At 41.5% G+C, this 15,918-nt stretch overlaps 1 protein-coding gene and 1 non-coding gene across 7 annotated transcripts in view; both read right to left on the reverse strand.

The window, feature by feature from the left end:
• Positions 1-15,918, reverse strand: part of EXT2 (exostosin glycosyltransferase 2) — a 207,166-nt gene that overhangs the window by 33,793 nt on the left and 157,455 nt on the right. For 2 of the 6 annotated variants that reach the window (XM_071218082.1, XM_023591365.2), the window contains one exon: positions 8,760-11,745. The exons of 2 other annotated variants lie outside the window; for them this stretch is intronic. In XM_071218082.1, the coding sequence (XP_071074183.1) occupies positions 11,607-11,745 (139 nt within the window). In that variant the 3' untranslated portion in view covers positions 8,760-11,606. Of the gene's footprint in view, positions 1-2,276; positions 5,653-8,759; positions 11,746-15,918 lie in introns of those variants that run through there. 2 more of the 6 variants (XM_071218084.1, XM_004467280.5) reach the window with 2 other exon arrangements.
• On the reverse strand, positions 6,144-6,215 carry TRNAA-UGC (transfer RNA alanine (anticodon UGC)). The gene has a single exon. It is a non-coding gene; the product is annotated as a tRNA-Ala (tRNA).

A 15,918-nucleotide genomic window follows, 5' to 3' on the forward strand; every position in this document is an offset into this window, starting at 1 on the left:
CAGCAAATGTAGGACATCCATTAAATTTTCTCATCTTCTTGCTTCCCTTCAGGTCAAAGTACCTGCCCAAACCTCCCAATTATGCCACCTGCCCTCCTAATGTCCATCTCCATTTATTAATTCTCCAAAGCCCACTTCAAATGCCACGTCCTTCACCCAGTCAGAAGTGATCATACTCTCTTTCCCTAGTAGGCAGTGTGTACAATTCACTTCTGTCATGTGCTTCTTTATACAGTATATATGACTACAAGTGACTCATCTCTCATATCTATACCATTATAAACTCCTTGAAGGCAGAAATGGTGTCTTCTACACCCATTTAGCCACAGCACCTGGCATAGTCTCTGTCACAGAAGGCATTTAGTCTTTGGCATAGGAGGCATTTAATAAATGTTGGCTGGCTGGCAAGTCTGCATTCCACATCAAGAAAACAACAGGAAATACTAGCTGGAGGCAAAGGGATTGGAGGCATCCTAGATCCTGAAGTCCTAAGCAAAAATCCAGAGTCAGGGAAGGGGATACTGGTCCATGGCAAAAAGAGAAGTTATAAAAGATGACAGATTTTAACCAACAAATTTTTTTAAACTCAACTTTATTCAGGTGTAACTTATAAAATGCACCATTTTAAGTGTAGAGGTTAAGTTTGGACAAATATATACACACATGTAACCACCACTACAAGATATAGAACATTTCTCTCACCCCAAAAGTTCCCTTGTTTCCCAATCCAGTCAATCCCCACTCCCAGGCAACCACCGATCTGTTTTCTGTCACTCTAGTTTTAAACCTGTTCTAAAATTTCATATAAAGGTAACCATACAGTACATACTCTTTTGTCTGGCTTCTTTTGCTCAGCCTAACATTTTGAAAGCTCATCCATGTTGTGAGTCTTGGTAGTTTGTTACTTTTACTACTGAGCTGTATTCTACTGTGTGGATAGACCACACTATATCTATTCATCTGCTGTTGAACATTTGATATGTTTCCAGTTTGGGGCTATTATGAATAAAGCTGCTACATAAATTTTGGTACAAGTCCTTGTGTGGACGTATGTTTTCATTTGTCTTTGATAAATACCAAACAGTGGGTCTGCTGGGTCATGTGTTAACACTGTGGTTTTTATTAGTATTTTCTTAATGAATAGTGATGTCAAGCATCTTTTCATGCACTTATTGGCCATTCAAATATCATCTTGCATGAAGTAAATGTTAAAAAGTTTTGCCCATATTTTAATTGGGTTCTCTTATTATCACCTTGACATCTAAATGGGCTATTTGTCAAGGGTACATATATATTCTATATAACCTTACATATGTGTATTTTGTCAAGTCAGTGGTTTATCTTTGTATTTTCTTAGTGTCTTTTAAAGATCAGAAGAGTTAAATTTTGATGGAGTCCAATTTGTTCTTTTTTTTTCTTTTATGGTTCATGCTTCTTGTGACCTAAGAAAACTTTGCCTAACTCAAAGCCATAAAAATTTTTTTTTTGTATATGGTGTGAAGTATGGATTGAAGTTCATTTATTAAAATACAGATATCCAGTTCTTCTAATACTATTTGTTGAAAAAAACTTCTTTCTCTAGTAAGTCACCTTTGTGTCTTTATCCAAAATCAAGTAACCATATATATGTGGGTTTATATCTGGACTGTCTATTCTGTTCCATTATTCTATATGTCTGCTGTTATGCTAATACCACACTGTCTTGATTATTGCAGCTAATAGCTAGTCTTAAAACCAGGAAATTTGAGTCCTCTAAACTTTTTGTTCTTTTACAGAATATTTGGCTCTTCTAGGTCCTTTACATTTCCATATCTATATATTTTTTTCTAATATATATATATTTAGAATCAGCTTGTCAAATTCTATATTTTAAAAGACAACTAGAATTTTTAATTGAATTGAGTTAAACCTAAAAATCAGTTTAAGGAGAACTGATATCTTAACATTATTGAATCTTCTGATCCATAAATGAGGCAACTCTTATTATAAGATTATTAGATGCTTAATTTTCCCCAGCAATGTTTTATAATTTCAACTGTTAAATATTTCCCTATTTCATTTTTTGATGCCATAGTAAATGTCATTTAAAATTTTTCATGTTTCTAATTGCTGATTTCTAGTATATAGAAATACAATTATAATTCATGATATTGAATCCTATAACCTTGAATTCTAGCTGCTCTTTCATAGATTACTTAGATTTTTCTATGTATATGAATATGCCTGTGATTTATAGGTTTTACTCTTGCTCTACCCATCTACATGACTTTTGTTAATTTTTCTTGCCTTATTGCACTAGCCAGGACCCCCACTTCAATGCTAAGTAAAAGTGGTGAGAGCAGACGGCCTCATCTTGTCATCATATCAATTCAGGGCGAAAGCATTCAGTCTTTCACCATTATGATGCTTAGTTTTTTTTTTGTGGCAGCAAATTGGGCAAGTTCCTTCCTATTTGTAGCTGGCCATGTATTTTTCTTTTTAAAAAATTTTGTCAAATGCTTTTCTATACCCACTAAGATAATATATGGTTATTTTCCTTTATTCTAATAATGTTGTGAATTATACTGATTTTAAAATATTAGACCAACCTTGCTTTCGATAATCAAATTTTATCTTCCTTTTCATATATTGCTGGATTCATTTTGCTAATATTTTGTTAGGTATTTTGCATCTATGTTCATGTGATCTATTGATCTGTAGATTCCTTTTCTTGTAATGTCTCTGACTGGCTTTAGTATCTGGGTAATAATGACCATATAAAAGAAGTTGGGAAGTATTTTCCACTATTTTCTCAGTTTATATAAAATTGGTATTATTTCTTCCTTAACTTTTTTTTTTTTAAACCAAAGACTTTCTTTTACTATATCCAAAGAGCTTTACATAAACAGGTACCATTCAAAAGGTAAACATTATTACCAATGCATGTAATAAATATTTTCACTTGGTACTTTTATACAAACTGACATTAGTTTACATTTTTTAAAAAAACTTTTTTAAAGATTTATTTTTTATTTTAAATTTATCCCCACCCCCACCCCTACCACATGGTTCTCTTTAATCTGCTCATTGTTTGCTCAGCTTCTCCAGGAGGCACCAGAAACTGAACCTGGGACCTCCCACATGGTGGTGGGGGGGGAGCGGTGAGTGCCCAATGATCTGAGCCACATCTGCTCCCCATGGGCTGCGGTGTCTGCTAGCCTGTGGCTTCTGCTCATTTAGGCTGGGTGTGGCATCTAGCTATTATTGTGGTGGGGTGCAGCATCTAGCTTTCACTGTGGCAGGTGTGGGCATCTGTTTGTTTCTCTTTAGGAGGCACCAGGACCTGAATCTGGGACCTCCCATGTGGTAGGTGGGTGCCCAATTGGTGAGCCACACTGCTTCCCCAACAATACATTTAAAATATCCCTATCTGTAAATATTAGAGTGGGGCCCACACTCAGGCCCAAGTCCTTTTCTCTTCTCTGGGTAATCTCACCTACTTCTATTGTTTTAAATCCCATCTACTTGTATTTTCATTCTAACATTTTACAGAGCTCTAGAAATTCAACCTTTTAAATGACCACACCCTTTAGTATCCAAAAGACACCTCAAAACTTAACGTGGCTAAAATAGAGCTCTTGATTTTACCTCTCATCACTTTCCTGTCCTCACCCCTGCCTAGTCTTCCATATTTTGGTCAATGGTAGTACTCAGTTACTGGGGACAAAAACCTAAGTGTCCGCGGTGAATGATCTGGGTTTTACTTATTTTTTACCTCTGACATTCAATTCACCAGTAAATCCAATGGACTCTACCTCCAATGTAACTTCTCATTACCCCTGTTATTACTATCCTAATCTGAGCCACCACCATCTTTCATCTGGGCTCCTTAAAAGAACCTACTGATTTCCTCTCCTTCATTCTTGCTCGCTACAGCTTACTCTCCACACAGCAGCCGAAATGATCATTTAAAATGTCATTCAGATCACATCACTCCCTTGCTTAAAATTCTCCAGTGGCTTCCTTTGGCTTATATGGTCCTAATACAATTTGGCCTTAGCCTATCTTTTTGGCATAATCTTCTACCATGCTCTCCCACACTCTATACACTGAAGTAACATAAAGGTTCTTGTTGTTCTTAAAAGGTGAAATTGTTGCTGCCTGAGGGGCTTTAGGCTAGCTCTTCCTTCTGCCTGATCTCATGGTTCACTCTCTCTTGATATTTACATACATGCTTAAATGTTACCTTCTCATCAACCTATTAAAATGCTTTCTGACCAAATCATTATCTGTCCTCCCTTAACTGGCTTTATTTTCATAGCATTTATTACCATATGAAATTATCTTCATTTACTTACTTTGGTTGTCTTCCTTCCTAGAATGTAAACTTGATGAGGGAAGGCACTGTTTTTGTTCATTGTATCAACTTCAAACCAAGAACAGTGCTTGATAGAGTAGGTACTGAAAACAGTATTTATTGATTGAATGAACCTACCACAACAGGCTTTTTATTTTTATTTTTTTTTAAAGGAAAAGAATCTTTAGGAGCAAACAGATAAAGGCCACGAATGAAAATTTACTCTCTCTTGGTCCTTTCCCTGAACATGAAAACACTGTAGTTGTTATATGCAATTCTCTTCATTAGTAGACTCCAGGCTCAGGTAGTGTCCCTGTAAGGATTTTTCTACAGTGTAACTTACCAGGCTAATCCACAGTATGATAGACAATGCTGTGTCCTGCTCATAGTCTCATGGGATACTTTTAGTGAGTTATCAAAGTCTAAAGGAGCCAGAAATTACCTTTAAGAAGTCCCCACTCAGCAGTATTGATGGGTAGGGAGAGTACTGGTAATTAGAGGATGGCATAACATTTCCTAGTTCCTAGGCTTTCTGCACAGCATAATACACTGTACCGGGGGTGTTAAATGTTTTTCTTTCTATCCCAAGATTGTCCCAAATCACCTTTTACATGAGATGCTGCAGCCACAGGGACTAAAAGGAGCATCACTCTTGTTATTAATTGACATTCATCCTTATAACTTCCAAAGTCCTGGGGTATAACTCAAGAGAAGGTGCTATGAGAGGAAGAAAAACAAGCAAACAAAACAAGAAAAAACAACAACAAAAACCTTTGCATTTTCCATGCACTGGACAAGATGAAATAACAAGGTCCTCAAATTAGCAAGTTGTCAAAACATCAGACCAAATTGGTGAAAAGGACAAGGATGTTAGAAGAGAAATTACTAGAAATTACTGGAATTATATCCACACAACAAGGACAGAGATTTGGCTCAGGGTAGGCAGAAGGGAAGAGATGAAGATAAGTCCCTCAGGATGTACTAGAGAAAGACTATTGGAAATCTTGTAGGAGCTGCTGCCACCAATGCACGATTTTTCTTAATTACCTCAATTGTGGCTCTTATCCCCTTAATGAGAAACACAACTTTACTTCTAAGCAGGCAATAAGGCTGGCAGAAAGCTGAAACCTGAAAATCAGCAGATACAGAGCTTCATACAGCCCTTTCGATTGAAATTAAGTCACATCTAAAACACAGGGGGAAGACTCCAAATAGCTTCCGACAGCAGCCAGCCATGTAGGGTCGTCACCAGGCACCGGATGGACGCTCTCTGGACTCGTCAAGAGGCCCAAATCCCAAGTGCTCATTTCAATAACCTAAGAAAATAAACATGGAGCTTATTTATAGCCCAGGAAAGGGACTGGGGCAAAAGAGCCACTCATTTGGTAATCCACCCTGACGGGGCCAGATAGGATCCAGACCCCCAGGCTCTCCGGTAACAGGGTGAATAGAAATAGGGGCCAGAAGAGGGCTGGCTGCCAGCATCAGTAGGTAAGGCTGGTAACAGTCCTGGTTCAGAGAAGGGGAAGAGATGTGAGGCATCACTCCATCTCTACCAGCTTAGGTCAAACTGCTCTTCCTATCTCCAGTTTCTAGTGGAAGAAACTATGAAATGGGAATGGATACCCTCAAGGCCACCCAGCATTATCAGGGATTTAGAGTCGGGACCAGAACTTAAGTCATGAGTTCTAAGCCACTGATTGGCTCAAGAACCCCCACTAGAACTTAAGCTCCTGAGAAGAGGACATTGTCTCATTCAACTCTATCTCCTAGATCCAGTGCAGTGTCTGGCAAATAATATATTTTTAGGAGGTACTGGGGATTGAACCCAGGACCTCATACGTGCAAAGCAGGCGCTCAACCACTGAGCTACACCTGCTCTGCAAAGAAAACATTTTGATGAATGAAAGGACAAGTAGAATAACTGAATAAATGTATTCTCAGCTCAGCTGGATCACTAATGAGTTGGCTGTTCTTCAGTTGTGATCACCAGAAAGTCAGAAGTTCCTTGAGTTTATCCGTGGGTACCACAGGCACAGTAATTAATGATGTAAGTATACAGCTATAAATGAAGGTCCAAATAGATCAATTCTGAAGGGAAGGCTCTATATGCTGGCATGAACTGACTGGTGGCTTTGGTCTAGGATATACAGATCTTAGTCCCTACTCTGGCAGCAGTTCCCATTCCATGTGGAGCCCCTGAGAGAATGCAGACAACATGGTGCTTTGCTGCACAAACCTCTAACAGTCACGGCTGCCTGGTACTTCTGGAGCGCCTCTCACGCACCCATCCTTCCCCTTCCTTGTCTCCTGCCTGACAGCTCTGTGCCCTTTGGGGAAATCAGAAGAAATGCATCCAGCGACCCAACCAGTTGAGAGAAGTGAAAGGAAAATGCTTTTCCCTGAAAAGGATATAAATTTGAGGAAAACAAAATGCCAGACATCGATGCTAGTGACTCAAACTATTTCTTGAAAAGGAAAGTTGGGAGAAGGGTCCAAACTCTCCCCAGTCATCTTTTTTCTGTTGCCAGCAATGGTGAGCCTGAAATGAAAAAAGTCTGACAGTTTCCTGTACAGAGCCAAATGCCCTCCCAGAAAAGCTGGAGGTCACAAAGCCTGGAGCTGGAGATCGCTGAGAATGTGTTTAATGGAGGTGGAAGAGAGGTTGTGGATTGAGCTTAGAAGGCTCTCACCCAGTCTTTAGATGAACTTGCAGGTCCCACCTTAAGAGGGAAAAAACTGAAATTTAGAGAACAGTCCTATCTGGCTGACATTCCTTTGCTAGAAAAAGCTCAGTGATGAAGCTTGCTCAGGGAGACTGTCAAACCATGCAAGTTTAGTATATTGGGGCCAAAAGCCATCCCTGATTTTACTCAGAAGTAAAAAATGGGTGGGTATCAAACACTGGCCAAGTGTGGCATTTGAGATTATTTATGAATTCCAAAAGGAGGGATTATGTTTGTAAACTGGTCTGGTCCTCTGGTGTATGAGATTCAGCTGAGATGTCTTTGAATTATGTTAAGATTAGAGCTTTGATTCAATCTCATCAGTAGGGTGTAACTCAGGGTTGAGTCCCCACCCCCCTGGTGGTCAATATAAATGGACACTCACTAAAGAAGACACAGAAAAAGAAGATACATGAGAAAAGAGAGCTCCACAGACACAGCAGAGGAAAGAACTTTGATCCTGTAGCACTGGGAAGAGACGAGCCATTTGCCTGATAGTTTGCAGCTGAAAAGAACAGAGCAGCTGAGCTGACTGAGGAAGCTCGGAAAGATACAAACCCTATGCCAGCCTGTAGCAGAGAGGGAGGAAGACGGCTGAACCCTCACAGAGATTGGTAACCATCTTTTTGCTTCAACACTTGGCAAGTGACTTTGGTGAGAAAAGCAACCTTGAGTTAGACTCTTTAGGGCCTTGAAACTGTAAGCTTTTACTCCAAATAAACACCCTTTAAAAAACCAACAGAGTTCTGGTACTTTGCATCAGTACCTCCTCCACTGAGTAATACACCAAGGACAGGAGCCCCGGGGCTCAGAAGAGGCTCTGGGGTGAGTTGGGTAGGGACAGGCCCAACAGGTTTCATGTGCCTCCAGACCCTGCAGTGGAAAGCTCAAGCTGCTTCCAAAGTCTTCCTGGATGGGAGTGTCTGCCAATATGGCTAGCACTCCTGCCAGAACTGCTTCTCAGGAAGTGGCTGGAAGAAGTTTGGGGCCAATTTAGCATTCCCTGTCTCTGCCTCTCCTTGCCAGTGGCTGCTCTTACTGCAACAGAAGAGTACCTGGGCCAAAAGAAATGGAAAAAGTAGCCTGCCCCCAAAGAAGCTACTCTTTCCAAATCAAAGGAAACCACCAGGCTCAGGAAGGGTGGTTGACGGGGAAAAAGCCTTTCCCTTCTCAGCTAGGTCCCCAAAGGCACTTCTGACTACAGAGAGGGCTGACAGGAAGAGCCTCACCAGAACTCAATCGCTTCCCAGGCCTGGTCACTGCCTCATCTCCTGCTTGATTTTACGTTGAAAACCATCAAAGGTTCTTGGATTTTAACCCAACAACTGTGTCTATAGAACTTGTGGCTAGAAACCTGCTGTCTTTGAGAGATACAAATATTCCAGTCTCCTTGTAGGCTTGGTGCCCATCAGGAGATTATCGTCCTAGGAAGAAGCTCGTTTCAAAGGGTAATAAGCAATCCTTCCGCTAATGAGAGCAAAAAGGAGAGTGCCTCTTCCTGCTCTGGCTCTTGGTCAGCACAAGCCAGTATGGTGGCTACTTTTCTCTAAAAGGAGCAGAGAGACTAGCACCTAAAACCCATGAGTTGGAAGCACAAGTGGAAGACCATAAGGCCTTGGCCAAGAAGCCAGAGTCATTTGAACTTGATGCTGATTAAGAAGAGGCAGTATAGCATCACAGATAGGAAAGAACCAGGATGCTCAAAACGAAAGCTTTATTTTCTGAAATTTTCCCAGGAAAAGAGGTTTTTGCCAAAAATGTACAAGATAGAAATATATAACATTAAATATCTATATATTAACAGTTACCTAAAGTTAACCAGCAGAAAAAAGTATTTCCAACCCTGGCATTCAAAGTGGGCCTATCCAATTAGGTCTCTGGGGGCAAAGACAGTGTCTCAGTGCATACACTTGGGCCAGTGCCAGAGCCAGCTCAGGTTCATCTTCTCTCTAGGCCAGTGGGGTGCAATTTCTTTAAAAAGATTTCTTAATCTAAAACCAGCTGTTGTCTGCTGTAGGCCAAAACATGACATTTTAATTAGCATTATTGTTCCGCTTCTGAAACTAGGCTCCATGGCATCCCAAGGGCAGATGATCCCAACCCAAGATTATGGATGAGGGCTTGGAAGCCAGGCTTTTGCTTGCTGGCTAAGAGCTCAGAAATGCACTAACAAGAGGCCAGAGTCCCTACTCCCCTTTGAATTCATTAATCATGATCATTTGCAATATGCCTGCCCTGCATTCTGACATGGGACCTGCACCACCTCTCTGTCAAAGGATAGAACTCTGTGTAGAGGTCTGTTTCAAGAGCCTACGCTAGAATACATTATGCTGTATAAATTGGTTTACGCTATTTTGCAAGATGTAAACCCCAGTATTTCTGGGGACAGTGAGATACTTTAAAATGGAGTTTTAATGCCCTCAGGAGCCCAATGACACCTAAGAAGGTATTAAAGTCAGACTAAAACAGGTCCCAGGGGCTCCCAATGATGTCAGATGAAAGAATTTCCTTTCTAAAAGCAAAGGGCTAACAAGAGTGAAACAAAACAAAAAACCTAAACCTACCTTTTAGGATGGACAACTGAATTACCTTAATTAGTAAGGTAGTACATTCAGCAATGTAAAAAAGGGGCAGAAATATCAGAAGAAGAGAGGCTGATGGTAAAATACTGAGGGTGACATAACATACAATGTCAGCACAGTTCTTGGCTTTTAGCAGAAATTCAAATGTTAGGCCATCACTCCCCATCTGCCCCAATTCTTGTAAAATAAACTAGAGAACCCCTAGAAAGGGTCACTGGTTTTGTTAGTTACTGGTATCTGGGTGCTAACAGAAATCCTTTTCTCTGGCTTTCTATCCCCCAGTATTATGAATATGAGACAAAATATCTTCCCATATCCCCTACTGTATTAAGCATCAGTGTTTGCAGCTGTACTATGTTGAACAAATCACAGCTTCTGCATGTGCAAAATAAATGAGCCAGGATCTCTTGTCCCTTCCAGCTCTAACAGTCAATGATTCTATCACTCCTTAATATGAAAGATGAAACTCTTATTATTTTCACTTTAACCTGGCTACTTCTGAAATTTTTCTTGACCTCTCAAAGTCTGTGAGAACATACCTGAAATGACTCTTGTTAAAGGCATATTTAAAACCTACAGCATAATAACTGCTCACCTCATGTCATTTGACAGAACAATGGGTGGTGTAGCAGTGACTTCAACTGGCATTCAACTAGATCTCAGTAATTATATCCATATTCTAAGCAAATTGTTATGTATTTTTGCATTCTGGGGACACATGTTATGGCTAAAGCCCAAACTGTGGCTAATCTTAATATGAGAGCCAGATAAATCTGTTTCAAATTCATAAAATTTAACATTTGCCAGAGTAGATTTGTTCATCAACTGGGCTTAAAGAGGTATAATTCACACATGTGCAGTATTACTAAAGGCTGAAATTTAACGATTTAAATATACTGACGACTGCTGCAAAGCAGTTGTTATAGCAGCATTTAACATTAGCCAGAACCTCCTGGCTAATGTTAAGTTTATACCGAAAGAATGAGGGAAATTCTAGCATCCTTTAGGCTGGGATCACAACTCTCACAGCTTTTACAGCATGGCACTAGCTAGAGTGACACCATGTATGGCTAGCAGAGGTCCTCTGCTTTCCCTGAGAGTACCTTTGGCTGAGTCGAATCCTGAAGCAAACTGCTTTCTCCGGAGGTTTTTCGAATCATCTGCTCTTAGAATGTTTATAATTTGTGACTTTCCTATGCCTGATGCACATGGAACCTGCTCTTCCTCCTGGCTAGGTAACTTCCCAGACATGGGCAGTGCACCGTCCTTAAGGCCAGAAGATGGAGTTAAACCAGAAGAAGAAATACAGCTCCTTGGACTACCAATAAGCAAAGCGTAAGACAAACTAGAAAAAGGAATAAAAAATAAATTTAATCATATCAAAAAGCCAAACCTAAGAGGAATAGTTCAGGGAACTTATAGGATCCCAACTCAGTGGTCAGTATTCTTCTAAATGAGTCCAGTGCCCCAAGTTGGTCCCTAGGCATACCTCAAACCCCAATAAGAAGTTTGGATTTTATACCAAATCTTAGGCTTGGCTTTTCCTCCAAATAACTCACTAATTTGAAATAAGTAAAAGTGAAGTGTGAGTTCCTTTACCATGATTCCCCGACTCTAAAACTGGTCAATAGGCTTGTCCTCTCCAGCAATCTTACAGCCAGTAAAATCTCCTTTCAGACTGTTACGATGGAAGTGAAAACAAAGGGAGCTTGAGCTAGATTTAAATCAGAGGCATGCCAGAAAGGCTTCCATTTGGCATTTTTAAAAAGAACCCACGAGAAGAGAGGATGTGCAGCTCAAGGTGCTCATCCTTTCCAGTTCTGCTCCTGAGAAAGTGAGTACATGCCAAAACCCGGTGTGCCAGCGTCCCACCCTAAAACCCCCCCGTCCTGGCATCAGAGTGCTGGGGAGGCCCGGCTCTCTTCCTCTGTACGCTAACACTGAGACTAACAGTGGTGTGCTTCATAAGCTGCCGATGTTGGGGAAGCTCTTCAGTTTCTCAGGAAAGTCGTCTTTGTACAGGACAGGGTCAGCTCGGTGTTCTACCACCTTGAGAGGCATCGTCCCAAAGACTGAAGCAAACTTGTTGATGCACTCAGACCTGTAGGTGTGGGGAGAGGAGAGAGGAATTGGACAGAAAGAGAGGTCGGGTAGGGAGAAAAGAGAAAATGTTCAAGAGGCTGAGAGATGAGAGCAAAATACATAATGTTCATCATCAACAAAAGAAGCCCAAGTATCCCTAGCCTGCTTCGAGATTCTTAAAAAGGTGTGGACAAAAGAGGTGATCTGGGGTACTCTGATGATAAGTTCAGTGAGAGAAAGTGAGCATGGGATGCTGTCTGGAATCCCAGGGCCTGCAGAGGTCAAAATCTCTCTTCCCCTCCCCCTCAAATTCCAGTCATTCTTCCAGCAGGCCTTAAACCAAGGTGGATTAGCTGCCAGCATTTCTTAACCCCATCTCTGCCAGCTAAAGAGCAGGCAAAGGAGGGAAAGGAAAAATCACTTGTATCTGAATTTCAGCTGACTGAAGTTTAAAAGGTAGAAGGGAAGAACTTACAATGGAAAGCAAAAGAAGACAATGGGGCAGTGAACCTACATTTCAAATGATAAACACCTCATTCGTTCAGCCAGCATTTACTGAGGGCCTGTGATTAAGTGACAGTGTCTGGGAATTATCAGTCCGCTTCCATGTGCTCTCCTGGGAAAGCTGAATTTACGTCAGAGGACTGTTTTCACAGTTGTAGCTGTGTCCGTTAGCACCGACAGCACGGTGAGGGAGGAGCACAGCCCCGCAGGGAGAGGGAGAGGGAGAGGCCGGGGTGAGGGAGGAGCACAGCCCCGCAGGGAGAGGGAGAGGGAGAGGCCGGGGTCCGTACCTCGGCGCACCCCCCAGCCCCAGCAGCAACCCCTCAGCGAGCAGGTCAGGAACGCTTAGGGGGAAAGGGTTCTGGCCAGTCAGGCGAACTGAATGTGACACTTGGGTAATGAGGAAGCTTCAGCCCCAGCCAGAGGGAAAAAACAAGTCTGTAAACACCATTTTTGAAGTCAAGGGGATTCAAGGATGGATTTCAGAAAGGTCAACACTCTTTGCTCAGCCGGGCTCATGGCACCTGAGAGAGCTGCAATAAGAGTAAACTAATCAGAGGCAGAACCGTTTTCCGAGAAAGCTGACTTTTGAGTCACAGACCAGAAGCCTCTTCTGTCCTTGGACATACTGTAAGCCTGGTATCGAATTATTTTAACTGAAGGTATTTGAATGCTTTGGGCTCTAGGAAGAGAAATCAATTAATAAAGAAGATGGTCATTATCAACTCCTTTCATTTCGTCATTAGGTTACTTAAAAACATTGTCACTATTTCATTTTAGCTCTTTTGGCTAACATCGTCACCATGCCTGCCACAGACCACCACCAACAAACATTTATTTTATGTTTCAGGATGTGCTAAAAGTGTTTTTATGTATTAACACAATCCTTACACTCTATGGGGGTAGGACTTACTATGATTCCCATCTTATACTGGGAAGACTGAGGCACAGAGGGGATAGGTAAACCGCCCAAAGGTCCCACAAGCAGGAGCAGAGCCAAATCCCAGGCATTCTGGCCCTTGAAGAGAAGGTCTTAATTTTGAGATGATACAAATTCATCTATTAACATAATTCTAGGGTCCATGGGAGAGGCTAGAAATTAACAACTGTTGAGCAACTATTTATTATGTGCCAGATAATTTACTTATGTTGTCTCATTGATTCTTCAAAGTCCTCCTGAAAAGTCAGGTTTATTGCAGATCCAGAAATTATGGTTCCAAAAGGTTAAGTAACTTGCCCAAGGATCCAGAGCTCGAAAGTAGTGAATAGCAAATCCAGGCTTGCACTGGCAATAAAGCCTATGCTGTTTTTACTATACTTTACCTAATGTGCCTAAAGCTGAGTTTCCCTTCTCTGGAAGTCTTGCCAGACTCAAGGAGGTAGTGGCCCTAAGACCAAAATTGAGGAGAGACTGGGGAAAAGACTGAGGCGTTTTAGCAAAATGCTGTGGCTCAAGCACTGGACAACAGTTTCCCACTCTTCAAATTACGGGTTCGAGGCAGTGGTAAGCAAAGTCAAAACTCTCCAAGGTTTTCTTTTGACAGTTGATCTGCCTGCAAACATGTAGAACTCCTTCCAGTTTCTGGTCTTTATGCATGTAACTCCGGCCAGCAAAGCCTAGCCATGCCCAACACAGGGACCACTGCACATACTACAGCAGCAGCATGGTTCCTGGCAGAGGGCAGTGGCTCCATGGCCCTGTGGAGAGACTTGAGGACAAGGTATCCTCTGTAAGCAGATCTGCCAATAGGGCCTGGGCAGTGGGCAAGGAGCCGCTTGGGCTAAGGCCAGCTTGACTTGTTAATGCTGCCCCAGGCTACCCAGGTCTAGTGAGGACTTCTTTCTCTTTCACACAGCTGGTACCAGAGAAGCGGCTGGTCCCTTCTGAAGGGTTCTGGCCCTTAACCCTCCTACCAGGTAACAACCCTCCTACTTTCTTTCTTCACAGGGGATCTGGGCTGGGGAAGAAGTGAGGCTATGAGTTTGGCTGGTTGCTGGGAGTCCAGTTATCCTGTCAGTAACTGCCTGCTTTGGTTTTCCATTCAAGTATGAACATCCTGGAACAGTCAATGTTCAAAGACTGAGAACCGTCTCTGAACTGACAGAATGATCTGGGAGAGGAAGGACTGATGGCTTTCTGCTTTCCTTTCAAAGATATACCATTACCTAAAGCAACCAGGGGCTTTTAGGATGGGCGGCAGGGAAACAGGAAACTAACACTGCCAGGCACTGTGCTATGAGCTTTCATGTATTATTACTGAATTCGCCCTTGTATATAACACAGTGTTCAGCACAAAGATGTGTAATGTAGATTTGCTGAATGTATGAACGGACATAGTAATGTGATAGATGTTAGTGTCCCTAATTTAGGAGATGAGATGATTGACGTTCAGATAAGGTGAGTAAACTTCCTTAGGTCAGACAGCTAAAAAGTGGCAAGCTTAAGATATTGAACAGATTGGCCTGAATAAGAATCATATGTTCTTTTTCTTAAATCATTTCTGCCTCTCTGCCATATTGCTCTGACCTTGACGAAGCTACTGGTCAAAATGAACAGCTACAAAGTCTTATGGTCCCTAAAGAACTAATAGCAGATACTAAAAATTGGCACTAGGCAGTACAAGGTACTATACACAGCTGAGATTTCTGGTCTCAGGCCCCAATATAGAATAAACAAGCTTACTGTACCATAAAACCCAGGGCAAGGGCACACATTTTGTAAACTGGCTGTTTTCACCATTTTGTGTAAAATGTGAATTTTGCAAGAGGAACTATTAAAAAGCAAAAAAAGTAGAAAATTCTAACTCCCATCTCTCAGTCTATCCAAGATGGCTTAAATCATGTTCTCCTCCCTCCCAATTTAGGCTCCTTATTTTAAAATCCAATGACTCGATCTGTAATCCAAACAGTTTTGCTCTCAGTTTCTAATTTCAAGATTTCTTTCCTTCTATTCCTTAATAGATTTCCCAAAAAGGTAGTCTACATTCCCTAACTCAACTCCCTCACCACCAAATCACACACTATAATCTTTGGCTCCACTGTTCTTTGAAATTGTTTTTTTTTCCGAACCACCAATGACCACTGAATCCAGACTTTTCCTAGTCCACATGCTCCTTGCTCTTCCCTTGCTTCTGAGCACAGTACTTCCTCATTCTCCCTTGGCATCTCCAGTCATTGCACCTCGGTTTTCAGTTACTAGTCTCCTAGATGTTAGAATTTCTCAAGATTCTGCCCTTGGCTTTTCTTCAGCCAATTATCATATTTGGGTAAATGCCTTTTAAGTATCTTTCTTTTAAATTTCTTTCTGAAATTTTAGCCCCATATTTCTAATTGCCTGCTCCAAATCTCTATCTACCTACCTAGAGGGCAAGCCCTCCAAATCACCTGCCTTTACTGTTGTTCAGCTTCACTCAGGATTAACCTCTCCACTGCCCTCATTTGTTCCACTATTAAAGGTGCAGTCATTCACCTCAACTGTTCCCCTAAGTAGGGTTTCCTTCTAACTACATCACTTACATTGTTAGAGATACTACCATTCCTCTTGACTCAAAGCTAAAAGTTTTTCTCCATAACCTCTCCATGTCTACCCAGCTGGAAACCAAGTTCTAGCACATCTGCCTTTGAAAACAAAAAACTATTGCAATTTACTTCATCCCTTCCTCTCCATTCTCAATTTAGTTCAAGCCTT

Source organism: Dasypus novemcinctus, chromosome 10, assembly GCF_030445035.2.
Source record: "Dasypus novemcinctus isolate mDasNov1 chromosome 10, mDasNov1.1.hap2, whole genome shotgun sequence".
Classification (NCBI taxonomy): domain Eukaryota; kingdom Metazoa; phylum Chordata; class Mammalia; order Cingulata; family Dasypodidae; genus Dasypus; species Dasypus novemcinctus.